Below are 16,778 nucleotides of genomic sequence, written 5' to 3' on the forward strand. Positions count from 1 at the left end.
ATAAAAAAGATTAGTTTATGGTAAATTTGTCATAGATGTACCAGTTTAGGATTTTTGATGGTCAAAAAAATAATTTGAGGTAACTTTATCACTGGTGTACTAGTTTGCAATTTTTTGTAGTCAAAAATATAGTTTTGGATAAATTTGTTATAGATATACCAGTTTGATTTTTTTTTTCATGGTATTAATCCTTATACTTATAGAAATTAGGTTTCATATTAGAGTTTATAAAAGCATATGCAAAATTTGAATTGAAATAATTTGCTAATACAACATAAATGAGAATTTCATAGTTTCTAACGCCTTTCAATGCTTAATAACAAGTACAATAGTTTGTGAACTTTAGTGCATGGAAATTTAAAAGAGGGGTGGGGGGTGAGGGGGCAAAAAGGACATCTTAAGTAGGGGTGAGCAAATTGGACCATCCGAACCGGGAACCTCCTGGATCGGTGGTCCGATTCCAGGTTCTTCATATTAAAACCAACTGCTGGACGATCCGGGTTCCGGTTCTAGGGACATAAGACCGGATTGGTCGAATTAAAAAAAAAATAACCGTAATGTTTATTGTTTAGAGTTTATTTCTTTCTTTTGTACTTCGCAGCCCCCGCCACTTCAATCTTCACGTCTTTCGCAAGTCCTAGCAACGATCATCCACATCACCACCCCTGCTCAACCCTAGCAACCCCTTTCGGAGGTCACACAACCCAAGCGAGGGTGTCACATGGCCATATCTCACGAGACCCTCGCTTGAAAAACAAATTTTCTTTCAAGTTTTCGAGATTCTTGGCTGCAATGAGATTTGAGAGTCACATGGACTTGTAGCTTCTAAGGCCATCGAGCGTGTCGTGAAAAATGAATATGCCGGAGAAATTTACTAATTTAAGACTCAAAAATGTTATTGGTTCCCGGTTCCCATAGTGACCGATCCGGTCCTCGATATCGGAAAATGGGAATCGGGACCATCGATCCGGTTCCCGGTTTTCGAGGGGAATCGGACCGGATCGAAACTCGATCATCCCTAAGTTTAAGTAATTGGAAAGTTAATTATATCATATGAAGGTGGTTGAATGATTCACGGAGAGTCCATTGGTCAACTGCAATAAATGCCTACCAAATCAAAAAATAAATAAATAAAGAAAGGGCTGATCAATTAATGCAACGGCAACATAAATTTCAGACAACACTTTTTTTTTCTCAAGTACCTCAATATTAAGTTTAAATTAATTTCATAATTTTTTTTGTGACATATGATAATTAATTTTTTTTTGGGTCCAAATTTGATAATTAATTGAGTGGCCTGTTGCTATTTGTAATTAAAAAAAATTACTTTTCAATTCTTCACGGCGCTTTCTTTTTCCTTTTTTCTTTTATTGTTAAACTTGGTTTTCCTTGAACCCCAAAAAATTACTGAAAGTATAAATTAATCGGCATTTTATTGTTTCATCGTCTCCAAGCTCTCGCTCGCTCTCTCTCTCTCTCTCTCCTGCGAACTGTTCTCTGCCACCTGCGACTGAATAACTGAAGATTCCTCCTGCAATTCGCGTTCGCACTCGAAGAAGCTCCTCCTCCTCCTTCACTCCCAGATCGATCTTAGTCCTCAGTGTGCGAGTAAGCAACGCTCTCTCTCTCTCTCTCTCCCGATAAATTTTCGAAATTTCGTTTCTTTCGGAGCTTTTTTTTCCTCCTCCTCCTCCTCCTCCTTCTCCCGCTGTGTTCTCTGCCGCATTTGCATATGGAAGAAGTGAATCGCGTCGCGCTTCGAACGGAGCAGTAATCTCCTTTCTTCGGGGAATTTGGGCTTTCGAGTTCAATGTTCCTGGATTGTCGCGCATGCAGAGCTGTTCTTTGATGATCTCCCCTCCTATCTCGAGATTTCTGCTCTTTCTTCTTGTGCGATTCTGTTGCTGCTGGGAATGCGTGAGCGGATGAGTGCGGTTCTGATTGCTGGCTTCCCGAGGCATTCAGACAAATGGCGGCAATTTCTTTGCATGCAGCTGTTACGATCATTTATAGCTCTTCCCGAATTTTGATGTCGAGTGCTTTGCCGATGTTAGTTGATTGTTGAAGCTCTTTTGCTGTGGACCGGCACGTTTGGGCGATGGCGCGTTTTATTTTTAATTTTGTGTTATTTTGACTCATCAATTTGTTTCTTTGTTTTTTGGGGTTTAAGTCGATTATTTCTGTCAGAGGAGAGTTGTTTCTGATTTCTGCTTTCTTATTGTTGGATGTGTCACTCGACAACAACTCCAAGCTATTCTATGTTTCTTTGTCGATCAGCTTTAAGTTTCTTGGGACACCTGTGGCTGGAGTAGGGAGTGATGATACTTTCATGTGTTGAGGTTCTGTTGCATGTAATATACTCCTGTTCTAGTAGGGATCTGCTTCTTCAACTTTCTGATGCATGCCCAGTTATCGGAAATGGGTTTCGTAAGTGTTGATCTAAGTTTTAAGTTCTCGTTGAGAAGTGCTGGCATTTGATAGTCTTCTTATGCTGGTACTGATTTCAGCTTGCAGGTTTCCTGGTTTACATCTGAGTTTTGTCGGCTTTAGGTCTGTTGTCAGCAGAGTTATGACTCTACTATTGGGTTGACTTGGTGAGGCTAGATTGGCTTGTTTAATGGGGATTCAAACAATGGCTTCAGAAGGTGGCGGCGGCGGCAGTAATAATGGAAAATCCACTGATGTTCAGCCATTGACTCGGCAGAATTCAATATACAGTCTCACACTTGATGAGGTCCAAAACCAGTTAGGTGATTTAGGGAAGCCATTGAGCAGCATGAACCTGGACGAGCTGTTGAAGAATGTCTGGACAGCTGAGGCCAGTCAGTCAATGTTTATGGATGTTGAGGGCACCGCTGTGGGTAATCAAAATGCTCTCCCCCATCAGGGAAGCCTTTCATTAACTGGTGCATTGAGCAAGAAGACGGTTGATGAGGTATGGAGAGATATACAGCATGATAAGAACAGAGGAGAAAATAAATCAAAGGAACGACAACCCACTTTAGGAGAAATGACCTTGGAGGACTTCTTAGTAAAAGCAGGTGTTGTCGTTGAGTCATCTTCGGATAAAAGGAGCATAGATAATATTGGCAGAGTCGACCCCATCATCACACCGCAGGTTCCTCCTCAAGGACAGTGGATGCAGTACCCACAACCTCAGTTTGCTCACCCACAGCAAAACATTATGGGTATTTACATGCCAGCTCAGACTATGCCGCAGCCTCTGCAAATGGGAGCTGGTTCAATGATGGACCTTCCATATCCTGATAACCAGCTTGCTTTACCTTCACCATTGATTGGAACATTGTCAGATTCACAGACAAGTGGTAGGAAAAGAGGCACTCATGAAGAAGTAATAGATAAGAGTGTTGACAGGAGGCAAAAGCGCATGATAAAAAATCGGGAATCTGCGGCTCGTTCACGAGCGAGGAAGCAGGTAAGCTTTGGCTTGTTTTGCTTAAAGTTTGGCTGACTCAGCTAATGGTTTTTCTGCTATGTCGAAAATGTCTGCTTGTTTCTCTTTTTCAATTTTACTCTAATTTTATCGACCACTCCAAACAGGCTTACACAAGTGAACTGGAGAACAAAGTTTCGCGGCTAGAAGAGGAAAATGAAAGGCTGAGGAAACGAAAGGTCAATCTTTCATTTAAGGACCGTGTTCTAGTACTTGTTCCTCCCACTTGATTTCTGGTTTATAGTCTGTTATGCAACTTCGGTGCTCTGTGGGTTGGCCATCTGATGAAAATCCCTAAGCTTCCAACTTCCGAGAGGTGACCTTGTATTGCCCTGTGTCCTTATGAGAGATGTGGAGTTGTAGTGAAGGCTCTTCGTATGCAGGCAAGTTGAAGAGAGGGATGAGCAGTTCAGTTTTGCTGAAGAACCTCTCACTCGAAAATCTTCAACTCTCCTCTCATAAGAAGACCAAAATAAACTTGTGCTCATTGCTCTTATCTCAACTTGCTGCCATCATCCTGTGCTTCTCCTGGTGATGGGGTTTACTTCTCTCTCTTGATATGAATAATGTTCCACAAAGTTTATGATTTCTTGGATTTTGTTAAGAGGCTTTCCTAGAAGATTATAGATTTATCAGCTTTAGCATGACCACCAGTGCTGTGGAAACTTGAAAAGTGGGATTGAGAGACGGTACTTAGTTTGGACTATTCAGGACTAAGGAAACAAGTCTTGTCCGAATTTGGTCTTCTTGACACGAAGGAGGTGAAGGGTGGCATCCCTTTTGTGAAATGTCAAATAGGATGGCATTGGAAAAGTCGAGCCGAAGAAACGATGTAGATGAATGGACTCATAGGCTCGACGGGCAAGAGAGGGACAAAAGAATGCAGAGCAAATTTCGCCCTCCCACATGAGGTTACAAATGCTGTCCCTAGCATAATAATTGCAAAAGGGAGACGAGGACCAAAACAACTTCTCCTTCTGCTTGAGATTGCGAACATGTAATACAGTGATTGTGGATTTGAACTTGGATGAACGACATTCATCAAGGGAAAGCCATTATTAAGTGGCATAAGGAGTTTCAGTTGAAATTAGGTTTGTGCAAACAAGATGGAGTGGATGGTTTTCCTTAGTAGGAAGAACACTTGAGTGATATGTACAATCTTTGGTCATCCAGAAGTGAAGATAGCTTAACCTTAGAAGAGGGGAATAGGCCATGAGTTTCTGGGGTTGATAGCTTCATACTTGAATTTTCTCAATCTAACTGGGAATTTTGTGGAGGAAGATATTATGGTTGTTCTTTTTTTTTTTGCATAATGTCGAGAGTGGTGAATCTTTGTCAGTCATATTCTAGGAAGAGAGAAGGAGCCATGATTATCATTACTCGAGAGCCTGGAGGCAGCATGCATAAGATTTGTTAATGTACTAGCGTGTTGGCTTAGAAAGGTGGCTGGGGAATTAACTGACCAATTTTTGGAGCATTTTGTGTAAGACTTACGCCTGGTGTAGATTTCGGACTCCTATTCTAAAATGTTGAGTTTTTGAGGAAAATGTTCTGGTTGTGGAGTTGGACCATGACCCTTTCTTCTGTTAGTGTGCTAGCGCTCTTGCTCTCAACTGGTCTATCAGAACATGGTTATTTCACATGAGGCTGGAAAAATAAGTTTATTGCGCTTCTTACTGCAGGTGAACGATTGCAAATGTAGTTTTGTTTGCTAACTAGGCGTCCATTTGGTAACAATTATGTTCCCAAGAAACAATTTTTAAGCGGAAATGATTTTTTTCTTATTTTGTTCCCAAGAACAGAGATGTAGATTTTTTCTTCTTCTTATTTCTATTCCAATTCTGTTCCCTGGCCACTGATTTGTTCCTGGGAATAGACAAAATTAATTGACATTACCAAACAGATTTTTGTTCTTTTTTCTGTTTCTGAGAACAAAAGAACAGGAATCAGAGAAATAGGAGCGTTACTAAGCAGGCCTTAGGTAATGGATTACCGCTTTATGAATGTATAGGGTATTATTTGCAAATCAAAAAGGTGTAATTTCATGTCTCATGTGGTGGACTTTTTTCCTTTTTGCACTTGAGGCTGTGGAATTGGGTGTAGTTGGAGGTAAGTATTTCCATGGCAATAGCTATTAAGCTCAGGCAAATTGTATCCTGGTGCTTCTGCAAATTGAAAGAGAAACGTAGTAATAGATAATTGGGAGAAAACCTTAGAACAGTTGAGGGTGTTGCAACATCCTTTTATATTATGAAGAATAGATAGCTTTGCACTTTGTTAGGCTTGTTAGATTGTCCATATTTAATGGGGTAGCAGGTACAGGATTGCTACCCTTTGGTACTCAGATAAAAAAAGAGCTTCTATTGGTAATCATTCTGTCCACAATATTTTTGGATCTTAGACTTTTGTCGCCTGTTTTTTAAGATGAAAGCTTTGCTTTTATTTAATTTGCTGAAACTAGGCTATTAAGTTCAAAAGATTGATGTCTGGGGTTGGTTTACTGGTAGTTCTGGCTGCGTGTTTCTGTCCCTATAGTGCGAGGAACTTGCACAGGTGTGCTAGTCTGAGGATTAAGTGAGGTTCTTATTGTCTGAACTTGGTCCGGTATTTTTAGACTTTAAAGTTGGTGTACCTTTCCATACAACAAATTTAGACAGACTGGAAAAAAGGGTAATTCGCCGAGATGAAAATTTTTCTAGTGGAGAAACCTGCTTTGAAGATTTCTTACCTTTTCGGGGGTATCTATGTTGTTACTGTAATATCTAGAAAACAGGCAGGAAAGAATTGATGAATCTCCTTGGATTTATGAAACTTACAGTAGAGTAATGCCGTTGACAGATCTTATCGACTAGCTCATGAAACCTGCTTCTAATGGAAATTCAAAGCACTTATGTCCCATTGTGAACCATGTGTTGCAAATACATGGTGTTTGTACAGATGGTTTTGTTGTTCGGTCAATTGTATTTTGCTTCATGAGTCATTAAATTGGTCGTACTTCAATTTGGCAGGAGTTGGAGAAGATGTTGCCATGTGCACCTCCTCCCGAACCAAAGTATCGGCTGCGAAGAACAACATCAGCCCCATTTTGACACTGCTTCCGTACTCTGTATGTGAAGGTTCTGTAGATATAACGATGCCTTCATTGTTGGTTGTTTTGGTTTAGCTGAGGAAAATAGAAATTAAACCGAAGCCCGTCGAGCTGCGCATTTCAGGTGCTTTCTAATAACATAGAATTAAACCAAAGCCCGTCAAGTCGCGCATTTCAGGTGCTTTCTGATATTTGTCCGAGCCTTCAAAATTTTGCTCTTATTTAATTTGCTTCCTAGTGTATCAGTGGGATCATTGTACTGTTTGTGGTTCTTTTAGTTGTGTATCGCTGTGAGAATTGTGATTCTTAAGCAGTTTTGTAAGTATTTGTATCCTGTCATTCTTGCCATTAAGCTCTTGATATCTTTGGTTGAGCTTTTTCTCCTTCACGGGTTGTGTTATGCTTGGTCTGATCCACTTGCCAAATCATGGGTGTCTGATTACTGACCTTATGAATTGCTTCTCTCTCCCTCTCTCTCCCCAATACATGAACTAAATAATTGACTTTCTCAGCTGTATGTTGCAGAAGGAAGGGACCGTCCAATTTAATACTAACACCAAAGTTTGTTTGCACTTGAAAAAATTACTTCATTGCTAAAAGTGTACACGAATTCAAGTGGTGAGATTCGAGCAATGTGAAAGTGGGATCAAGAGAAAGTCAAAGTAGCTTTGATTAACACCTGTAGGAATTTGCCGGACTCTTCCGCATAGTCAGATGCTCACTAGTTACATCAGTACTTTTGGCCAGGAACCCGGAAAAAGGAAAAATGGAGAATGTCCTCCGTCATTTTTCTGCATCTCAGGCAATGCTAAGATAGGAGAGAGGACAACTCATATCAGGGCATGACGAGAGGAACAAACCCAATGCACGATCGGTATTTTATCACTGAAGCAAATCAAGAAGAACAAAATCCTGTAACTTGGATGGATATACACAAGTGGGTAGAACCGTACTGCCAGTCAAAAATTATATACACCTTGGACAACCTAACAAGCAGCAACTACGATTTACACAAGGCTTCTGACTTCCCAATCAAATGATAACTACGGCTATAGTTAACCAGCCCCGCGAGCCACCCCGATAAAGAAAAATAGAGAAAAACCTGATCACAAGTCTAATTGCCAATTATTGCTGAAAAGCCAATGCTAGCATAAGTCAAAACTCAAGATTCTTCCGAGCCTTCCTTTGTTAGGAGCCCCAGAGCTACTGTTTCGATTAGCCGGACTCTCGTACGCGACAAACTACTCTTTACCGCCAAATCTCTTTGCAATGATAGGACGAACATCTTCCGCCTCAACCAGAGTCTCCAAGAAGGGCAGTAGCGCAATCAGCTCACAGTCCAATGGATCGTTGAACCAACTCATGATCGGGATCCCGTTATTCACTTGCCACCGGAATACCTAAGACACAGAGAACAGACTTAGAGGAGCTATTGACAAAAGATATGGACAACCGTGTTTTTTAATTAATCAGCTACTTCCCTAGTTGCTTTTTTTTTTTTTGGCCTCGTATAAGCTCATCAAAAGTTTAGACACCATATTAAAGCCAAGATGCTAGGAAAGGATAAACCAACCTGGGGAGAGTTGTCAACTATAGCAACTTTCGCCAGATCAACTCCCAAGACCGTCAGATCTTTAGTGAAAATACCATCTGATAGTATGCATGTTTCGCGATATTCGCGACGAGAGAAGAACTTCCTATCAGGATCCAGGCGATCGAGAAGCTGTTCAGCATAAAATCTCTGACTGGCTGTAAACAGAACAATCTCAAACATCTCCGACACCCTTTCCAAGAATGTCTTGAGAAAAGGCCTCTGACGAACATAAAAAGTGTGCTGTTCCATGTTCAAGGAAACTTGTATCGTGAAATCTGCATTATCACACGGTTCCAAAGTAGAGTGGACAAGAGTTTCTGTAATGTTGCAGCAGATGTACGTCAAATTTGTAAGCTCTATCAAGTAGACATAGGAAAATGCAGCTATCTACAAGGAGAAACCGTAATCTTCACTCTCTTTGAGAAGAAAGTGACGCTATTAAGTGATGCTAAAAAAGCAGCAATCATTATGATGACTTTCAAATGTCTAGCTCCGAACAAAAAAGAAGATAACAAAAAATTAATCAATTCTCAAATAAACACGATGATAAGGCAGTTTAGACGTGCACCAGAGTGCGACGTGCTTAAAGATCGTTTGTGCAGTCTAAACCTCAAATAATTACCAAAACCTGATTTTTCGGAAAAGCAAAAATATGAAACAAAAGCACTGTGCTCTGCAAACAGGAAGCTTATCAAGATTCAGACAACCTAAGGCAATACCAACAATCACTTCAATAAGTGAATGAAGAATCAGATTATCCAAGGGAAGACCTAAGTTCCTCGAAACAATGATGAAAATAAATGGAACCAGTACACAAGAGGGAACACGACAATCAAAAGTCAAAACATGGGAGGAAACTCCACACATAGATAAGAAAGTGCGCATACCGTCCAGATCAAGAACTAAGGTTATGTGCTTCCCTCTTATCGTTTCTTCGGGCAGTAGTGCTGGCAGGGAGTTAGCTTCCAGATCAGATAGGTCAAGAAAATTTCTAATAAACAAGATGGGATCAAAGGAGTCCATTTCAACTGAATCAGCAGGTCTGCAGTTAGCAAGGGCTTGATCACAAATTTTTGAATGATGGGTCACCATATTAAATATTGCACTCTCTGAATTCATCAAGAGCTCGTCACTTAATGTCTGTCCTTGGAAAAAAGATGTATTTACTGTTTCTTCCGGTAATGGAAAGGGCAACATGACGCAATTCCCGGTCATATCAACAAGCATATTGGATTCAGTCCATTCGAGTTGCTGAACAAGGCTACTCTTCATAATATCATCTAATGCCATTGTCCCGTCACCGTCTTTCCTAGTGTTACCATCAACGTCATCCAAGAAGTGTAGATCCAAATCATGTGAAGATAGATGACCAGAGCAATTAATGCTCCTGGTATTATCAGAGTTGATTTCTACTGGCTTCTTCATAGGACAATCTTCCCTCCCTGTGACAAATGAGAAAAGATAATACAGAGATGAGAAAGACGATATATGAAAAAGTTGGGACATACAGCAATCTGAACTTGCAATTGCCCCAGGAGAGTCATACCTCGTCGCATATACAACAAAACAGCCACCATAAACACTAAAACTGTCTAAAGAAACTAATCATTTCCGATATTTCACAAGTACATCAGGAACCTCTATCCTTAGATTGACACACTTTAGCTAAATTGGCCAGCTCCAAAATATACATGAGAGCCAGAATTCCTGTTTGTCTTTACAATCAAAGATAACACTCATTTTGCCATTCTAAGGTTTTGCAATTAAGTTAGAAACTTAAGAGTGGTTGCGTGACTCCCTCTCACTGCTACAGCAGAGCAGAAGGTGGTAGAAGAAATTTTCGCCCATCTAAACTACTCTGTTCTGCCAGTGGAAACTTCCTCTCTAAGGATCTCTTAATCATCTGGGGTTCAAAGTTGCTTAGTCTTAGTCAGAATTTTTTAGCTCCAAATTGACACTTTCTATGGAACATGGCAAAAGAAGAAGCACGCACGTGCATGTACGAACAATACAACCCATCTTCATGAGAAGTGCACCACTAATGTCTCTCACATGAACCAAAGTAGGTCCCACATTGTAAAAATTATGACCATACAGTATCTATCTCAGTAATACATATCCCATCCTAAACATTGATGATGTTAAAAGCAGGTACCTGAGAATTTTATAAACCAAGATCAATCAACCGTTTAATATCATCTTCTATCCTGATTCACACATGTCCTTTTATATTCTTTCTTCCCAGATTTAAATTAACTAGAACAACAAATTGACCAATGAAAAATGCCTACTGCATGGAAGATCCCTCGCAAAATAAATTGTGCATCCAAGAAGAAAATTACTGCCTCACAAAAAACCACGATACTGGATTTTATAGGGTTACTGATCCCAACTACCTATATCATCAGAAACACTTGAGTCGCAGTCAGTGACCCTGGACTCTACAGGGATAGAGGACACTCTTTCCAAGGGTGAAGGACATGGAGCGTGTGACAAGTCCTGCCAGGACAAGCAAGTAAATAGATCAGATAACAACAATTATAAATTTCCAGAAAGATTAAGTGAACACACAGGCCCCTTTTATTGGGAATTGCAAAAAGGTATGAAAGTTACAATGAGAACACATATTCAGTTCCCCTAATTTACCGTCAAATATTAGATTCATTGAAGTTTCCAAAATCCACCTAGAAAATATTCATATTCATACTTGAAGCTGTCCTTTAAGAAAAGATTCATATCCATACTTGAAGCTGTTCATCCACTAATTGATTGCCTAGCTCAATCCCATATGTTTTCTGACTTGCTTTAAATACTTGATTCAACAATGCTCAGTCATACGGAGTTAAATATCATTTTCCACAATACCCTTCAAATAGAGAGAAAGAAAACTATTTCTTTCCCTTTTTTCTATTATCAGAAAAAAAAAATGCCAATATGAACTTGAAACAAACCAATCTAACGATGACGTAAATTCCAGAAAGCATCAATGAGCCACAAAGATGTGAAAAATTAAAACAGAGCTGTCTGATACAGGAATTCTAGTAACTGCCCCCGGCATCGTGTACTAATCCAGAAAAGCTTCTAAAACCAATTACTCACAACTATTGGAGAGGTTAGATCTTCAGAGAATGACAATCGTTCTTGAGCCACAAAGATGTCCTGCTTGCTGTCCTTTTCAGAATGAATGGCTTTATCCATTCTGGTTTCTTCTGATATCGCTCCTACATCATGAAAACCCACCAGATGAATCAGTATTAAATCTAACTATTGAAGTCAAAATCATAACTGGGGTCAAATTCTGCAAGAAACAAGCATGTTTGCAGGGCTCAAGCATGTCTGTCCGCTCAAGCCCAAAACACAAGAGCACACAGATGGGTGGAAGTAGAATTTTTTTAAGACATTACAATATGAACCTGACAAACATACCACTTTGACATTCGATCATCTCCGCTTCTACCGCCTCATGGGATTTCCACAAAAAAGAGCTCTTCTTTTTAGAAATTTTACTTGATTCCTGACAGAACCTATGCAGGTATCCATCTTTCTCACAACTCGTGATGGCTTTGGCCTTCATTTGTAGAGCCGGCATTGATCCTCAGCTGTTGAATAGGATGAACACCAATTCAGAGCATATCCAAGGAAAACAACTGCAGCAACTCAATCCCTAAGAGAAAAAAGAAAATGGAACCCGAAACACAAGCCAGGTTTGTTCATGCTATGTAAGACTTCCATATCAATTGAAGAAACCATCTAGTCAGAAACTATCAACAATATTAAGCCAAAAGGAAACCAAAGAAATTTCTAATATATACATAAAAATATGTCATGAGTGCATCTCAAGAAGCTTTTACTCATATCACTGCCTTATGGGTATACACTATCTCAGCCACCTCTCAATTGCTTATCCTGAAAGTTATGCCCAAAACCTCATCCAAAACCCGTACTTTGAACAACATCAGTACAGTTGATTGCATTCAAAAGACACAACATAAGCCTTATAACACAAACAAAACATTCAATTAGAAGCAGAAAGACAGGGGTAACTTTGCACAAGTTACGTTCTTGGCTGAGCCTTGAAAAAAAAAAAAAAAACTGGGTAAGTCATTATGAACAACTCCAATTATCCAGGTTCCAAATGTTGGGTAGGCTCCACCAGGTTATAATGCTAAATTGATGAACCCAGTAAACTAAAAAAATTAATAATATCGTTAAAAGAAACGATTTTTACGGGACATTGAGCAGAAATTCAAAATCCACCTACGACACATCTAGCAATTAGCATCGTATGATGCACAAATTGGAAAAGACTTGCAAATTTCACGTAAAAGAGAGAGGTACTCGAGGGGCCAAACAGATCCAGCCAATTGAGCTTCTTAGTTCCTTCTCTCAGATCCGCCTCGAACTAAAAACTCATAAAATTCATCTCTTCATCGAACAAATTCGGAACTCGGGAAACTATTCATAGCACGTCCACAAAACATGCCCAGAAGGAAAATGAAGGATAAAAAAACTGATAAATTACAATTAAAATTGACAATGACCAATTAAGACAGCAAGGAACAAACTTGAAAACACTAGTCGTCGGAGGTCAACAACTCTCTTTCAATCCAAGTAAATGAAACGAAAAACCCCAGTTGACCATCTGCCAAGAAACGGAGAACCCCAAAAACAAAATAAACCAGCAGAAAAATCTCGAACACCCAAAAGGAAAGACTCGCCACAGAAGCGATTGCTCAATCGAAATGAAAAAATGTCAAAACTTAAGAAGCAATCTGACTTACCCTCGAAGTAAATCAGCTCAATTCATTCACCACCTCCCCTTCTCTCTCTCCCCCTCCCTCTCTCGACGTGCGATTCAGGAAGAGAGAGGAGAGGACCGAGATGGGTCCGAAGAGGTGAAGAGCTAGCACGAGCAAGCCTTATATCGGAAGAGAGAGAGGGAGAGAGTCCAATAGAACGAACGAGCGAGGGCAAGGGCAATCATTTGAATCAGCAGCAGAAGAATTTCGCTTATTGGGGACGACGACATCGGACGGGGTCAACGGACGGTCGGGATACGATTGGGGCGGGAAGACACTTTGGCACCCGTTGGATGATCGACGCGTGTGCTAGCGAGGATCTCCAACTCAGCACGACACAGCGCAACGCGAGGGTGGGATTTTTGCATGTGGTGTGGCGGTAAAGGGGAAAAAAAATGAAAATTTGAAAGATGACGTAAATAATCCTTAAATTTTAGCTCGACATCTTCTATGGTCTCTGAATCTTTAATTTATCTAATGTAGTAATTTAATTTGCTCAAACGACCAATTAAATTTATTTGATGACGTGTGTAATCATCTTTTAATTTGTTCATATGGTCCCTAAATTATTAATGCTTTAACATGTTGGTCATTATTTTATGAGGTGGATTATTATACCGCGATTTGAGATGAATGTCTTACTTGGATAATTCAAATGTAACCCTTTTTTTTGTTGCCCACCATTCAAATTTGACGAAATAGAAGCCATATCGATAGATTCCGTTAACTTGAATTAATGGAATGACATTATTGAACATTATTGTATAATTTAGATACTAGATTGAACATTTACTAATAGTTTATGGACCGTATGAATAACTTTAAAGTTCAAGATGGCATTATATATTGGACAAAAATCTGCTCTTTTCGAGAAAAGAGTTGAAGACGTAAGTGTTGATTTGGATTAAGTTTCAACAAACCCAAGTCGACTCCTCATTAAATACTTTATATATTGGATCAAAATCCACTTACTAACTTTTAGCTTATACTTTCATATATGGTATTAGAACTAAGTGTTATTCCTTTAGCACCCGCTTGCACGGAAATTAAGGAGTCGCTTATCTTACATTCTCTTTATCGTTCTAAAAAATATTTACACATAAATTACTATTGACAATGAAAATATTTTTAATTGATTAATTATTTCAAGCGATGCAATATATTATTTTTAGGAAATTATTATCTAAATCATTCATTTTTTCACGAAAGAAATGGAGTCATAGATCCCTCAAGTTTTTCCTCCGCCCTCTATCTCCTTCGATTGATATATTTCTTACTAAACCTTTACTTTGACCTCAATCAACACCCACTTCGAACAAATTGTGAAAACCTCTCCTTCGACCTCATCTTCTTTGCATGCAATTTTTTTTTGCTCGTGTGCAAATTGCAAACTTTTAGCTCAAGAGAGGTGAGTTATATATGTTGGCAAAATTCCCAACGAGGGATTGAAATATCCTCATTTTCTCAAAAGACGATTCAAAAAAGACATCATTCCAAATAAAAGCCCGAAAGCCTTTCCTTCGACCTCATGTTCTTTACATTCATTTTTTTCCTCTCGTGCGCGCGAAATGCAAAGTTTCAACTCGAGAAAGGCAAGCTACATAAAAAATTTCAAATAAAGGCTTGACATGATCCCATTTTCTCGAAAGATAGAATAAGAAATTTCAAACAAGGACACGACACTTTCCTTAACCTCAATGAAAACCCGTGGACCGGGTCTGAGTCGTTGCTTGACTCGGTGTTGTGGGCGGGCTTTATAGTTTGCTTGTAAGTCCCTGGTTTTCCTCGTTTCGGTTTGCTTTCGAGTGTAGGCCCAGCTTTTGGTATCCTCCAGTTCAATCCGTACAGGATTTTGAGCTTGGTGGACATGGTAAGTGGTGAGTTTTGCTGATCCTGATGCTGCCCTTTAGGTTTCCGACATATGAATGATTTGAAAAATAATTTTTAAAAAATAATTGATTATCACAAAAAATGTTCAAAAATAAGTCGTTGCCACTAATGAAAATATTTTTCATTCATTGGTAATCTCCAACAATATAAATTATTATTTAAAAAAAAAATATTTCCCAAAACATTTGTTTTGCGTAAATCAAACCGAGTCTTATTCGAAATGGAGAAAGACAAAACAGCCACGGAGAGAAGGGAAACCCTTTGTGGGTCGGTGTAGTAATTCCTCTTAAAGTTATGTACTGAGTGAGGTATTATTTAATTGACATGCTTAGTTCATTAAAAGAGTCAATTTCATCCTACAAATTTAATCGACACTCGATAGGCATCGCTATAAGAGCTCCATGCACATTTTGAAATGCCCGATTTAAACCATAACCATGTAGCCCACCTCGAAATATATGATTATGTAAGTATGTTTAAATACGTAAGGTTTTTATGTTCGTATTCTTCGGGACGAGAGAGGTTCCCCGCGATGCACTTTGGATCGAGATAGTCTTGTTATTTCCATGAAGACGCACTTTTTTTTCGTAATTGTAATTTTACGTCATTTGGCACTTGTGTGGTGTCGGGGAAATGGAGTCTCGCATTGAGTAATTTATTTTTGGACCTTCTCTAATGGACCCGGACTTAGGCTTCGACGACATTCTCAATTGGGTATCACAGCCGACGGCTGATGGGATAGGCACTTTATCACGTGTATTGATGATTAAATGATATCGCACGACGGGAATCTCGTGATTTTGTTGGATGCTTCGTGTTCTCAATGTGTTTTGGCTTTTCCCATGTGTCCCAACAGTTAATCCACACGTTCTAATTATATTGGGCTGAATATTGAATGTATTAAGCACACGGTCGATAGAGAGGGTTGGCAACCACTAGAAGTCCTCTTATTGATCTACCGGCATTATTGGGGGTGACTTTTTAAAAAATCACTAGATATCCATTTACAAAAATCTTTTTCGACAATTAAAAAAAAATACTGTTTCCCTCTTTTACAATTGAACATCAAGCAATTCTTCTTTGAAGGTTAATCTTTTCCTCTAAGCATATTTGTTGATAACATATTTCAATCATCGATTAAGGGTGAGTATGATAACACTTCTATTTCTCTATTTTTCAGAAATAGGTTTGGAACAGAAACAAGAAGTAGAAATTTTCTAAATTTTTATTTTTGAAATAAAAAGCATAAATAATAATTATTTTCATTGCTCACTTCCTCTCTCTCACATACAGTCTCTCTCTCTCTCTCTCTCTCTCTCTCTCGACCTTGACGTCGTCCGTCGATCGCCCGCCGCCGGTCTCCGGTTCCCAACTATTGGTCGTTTCTCTCACGTTCCCGCAGCCGGTCGCCTCTCTCACGTTCATGCCGCCGATTGTCGTTTGCTTGACGATCTCCGGCCGCTCGTTGTCGGTCTTTGGTCCCCGACTCCTCTCCGTTCTCTCGTGGGCAACCGTAGAATTTTATGTTATTATCAAACGAATTTTTATTTCGGGAACAGAAATTTTGTATCATTATCAAACGCGTATTTACGTTCGTAAACTCGTCTATGAAATACTAGAGCCCGGGAAGAGAATGGTTGTCATTTGCACCTTAAAAGTGTCATTCTTCATGATCTGGAATGAGAACAAGAAATCGGGGGATTGTGCTGAAAATTTTCTGAAATGTTACATTACAATTCAAATGGAAGAGAATTCTCTATATATTAAGTGCAAGGAAATACAAATTAAGAAGAAAAAGTGAAAGATACCTTAATTGTATTGTTTTTAGAATGGAAAAACAGGGAGATCCTAAAAGAACCCATTTTTTGAGTGAAAAGATGAAAGGTATTCAAGAAACACCGAGAAATCGTAAATTAATATTACCGGATATAGTTCTGGGTTATTTGTCCGGGA

General features: G+C 39.3%; 2 protein-coding genes across 11 annotated transcripts; one reads left to right on the forward strand and one right to left on the reverse strand.

Annotated features, from left to right (window-relative positions):
• The first annotated feature begins 1,450 nt into the window (after positions 1 to 1,450).
• LOC115755720 (ABSCISIC ACID-INSENSITIVE 5-like protein 2) lies at positions 1,451 to 6,926 on the forward strand. Of its 3 annotated transcripts, none has more exons than XM_030695230.2 (4): positions 1,451 to 1,608; positions 2,508 to 3,436; positions 3,562 to 3,633; positions 6,463 to 6,926. In XM_030695230.2, exons 2-4 carry the CDS (start codon positions 2,618 to 2,620, stop codon positions 6,541 to 6,543), a joined length of 972 nt encoding a protein of 323 aa, XP_030551090.2. In that variant the 5' UTR covers positions 1,451 to 1,608; positions 2,508 to 2,617; the 3' UTR covers positions 6,544 to 6,926. The 3 variants fall into 3 exon arrangements, with proteins under 3 accessions (XP_030551090.2, XP_030551092.2, XP_030551091.2); XM_030695232.2 differs by having other exon boundaries at positions 2,551 to 3,436; XM_030695231.2 differs by lacking the exon at positions 1,451 to 1,608 and adding an exon at positions 1,651 to 2,339.
• A 513-nt stretch (positions 6,927 to 7,439) lies between these two features.
• Positions 7,440 to 13,080, reverse strand: LOC115755725 (CTD small phosphatase-like protein 2-A). 8 transcript variants are annotated; one of them, XM_048283966.1, is made up of 7 exons: positions 12,918 to 13,080; positions 11,563 to 11,735; positions 11,236 to 11,357; positions 10,533 to 10,638; positions 9,024 to 9,578; positions 8,116 to 8,411; positions 7,440 to 7,942 (listed from the first exon to the last, which is right to left on the reverse strand). In XM_048283966.1, exons 2-7 carry the CDS (start codon positions 11,723 to 11,725, stop codon positions 7,784 to 7,786), a joined length of 1,401 nt encoding a protein of 466 aa, XP_048139923.1. In that variant the 5' UTR covers positions 11,726 to 11,735; positions 12,918 to 13,080; the 3' UTR covers positions 7,440 to 7,783. The 8 variants fall into 8 exon arrangements, with proteins under 8 accessions (XP_048139923.1, XP_048139922.1, XP_048139921.1 ...); XM_048283965.1 differs by having other exon boundaries at positions 8,116 to 8,453; positions 10,551 to 10,635; positions 12,918 to 13,078; XM_048283964.1 differs by having other exon boundaries at positions 8,116 to 8,453; positions 10,551 to 10,638; positions 12,918 to 13,078.
• Between the last annotated feature and the right edge of the window lie 3,698 nt (positions 13,081 to 16,778).

Source organism: Rhodamnia argentea, chromosome 8, assembly GCF_020921035.1.
Source record: "Rhodamnia argentea isolate NSW1041297 chromosome 8, ASM2092103v1, whole genome shotgun sequence".
In the NCBI taxonomy this organism is placed as follows: Eukaryota; Viridiplantae; Streptophyta; class Magnoliopsida; order Myrtales; family Myrtaceae; genus Rhodamnia; species Rhodamnia argentea.

Bases quoted from the DNA above. Each gene is read 5' to 3' on its own strand.
- LOC115755720 (XM_030695230.2), top strand. From the start codon at position 2,618: ATGGGGATTCAAACAATGGCTTCAGAAGGTGGCGGCGGCGGCAGTAAT. The intron at 3,437-3,561 runs GTAAGCTTTGGC...CACTCCAAACAG, and splicing joins GTTCACGAGCGAGGAAGCAG to GCTTACACAAGTGAACTGGA. The intron at 3,634-6,462 runs GTCAATCTTTCA...TCAATTTGGCAG, and splicing joins AAAGGCTGAGGAAACGAAAG to GAGTTGGAGAAGATGTTGCC.
- LOC115755725 (XM_030695238.2), bottom strand. From the start codon at position 11,725: ATGCCGGCTCTACAAATGAAGGCCAAAGCCATCACGAGTTGTGAGAAA. The intron at 10,639-11,235 runs GTGAGTAATTGG...TGCTTGTCCTGG, and splicing joins ATCTAACCTCTCCAATAGTT to CAGGACTTGTCACACGCTCC. The intron at 8,454-9,023 runs GTATGCGCACTT...GCAACATTACAG, and splicing joins CTTAGTTCTTGATCTGGACG to AAACTCTTGTCCACTCTACT.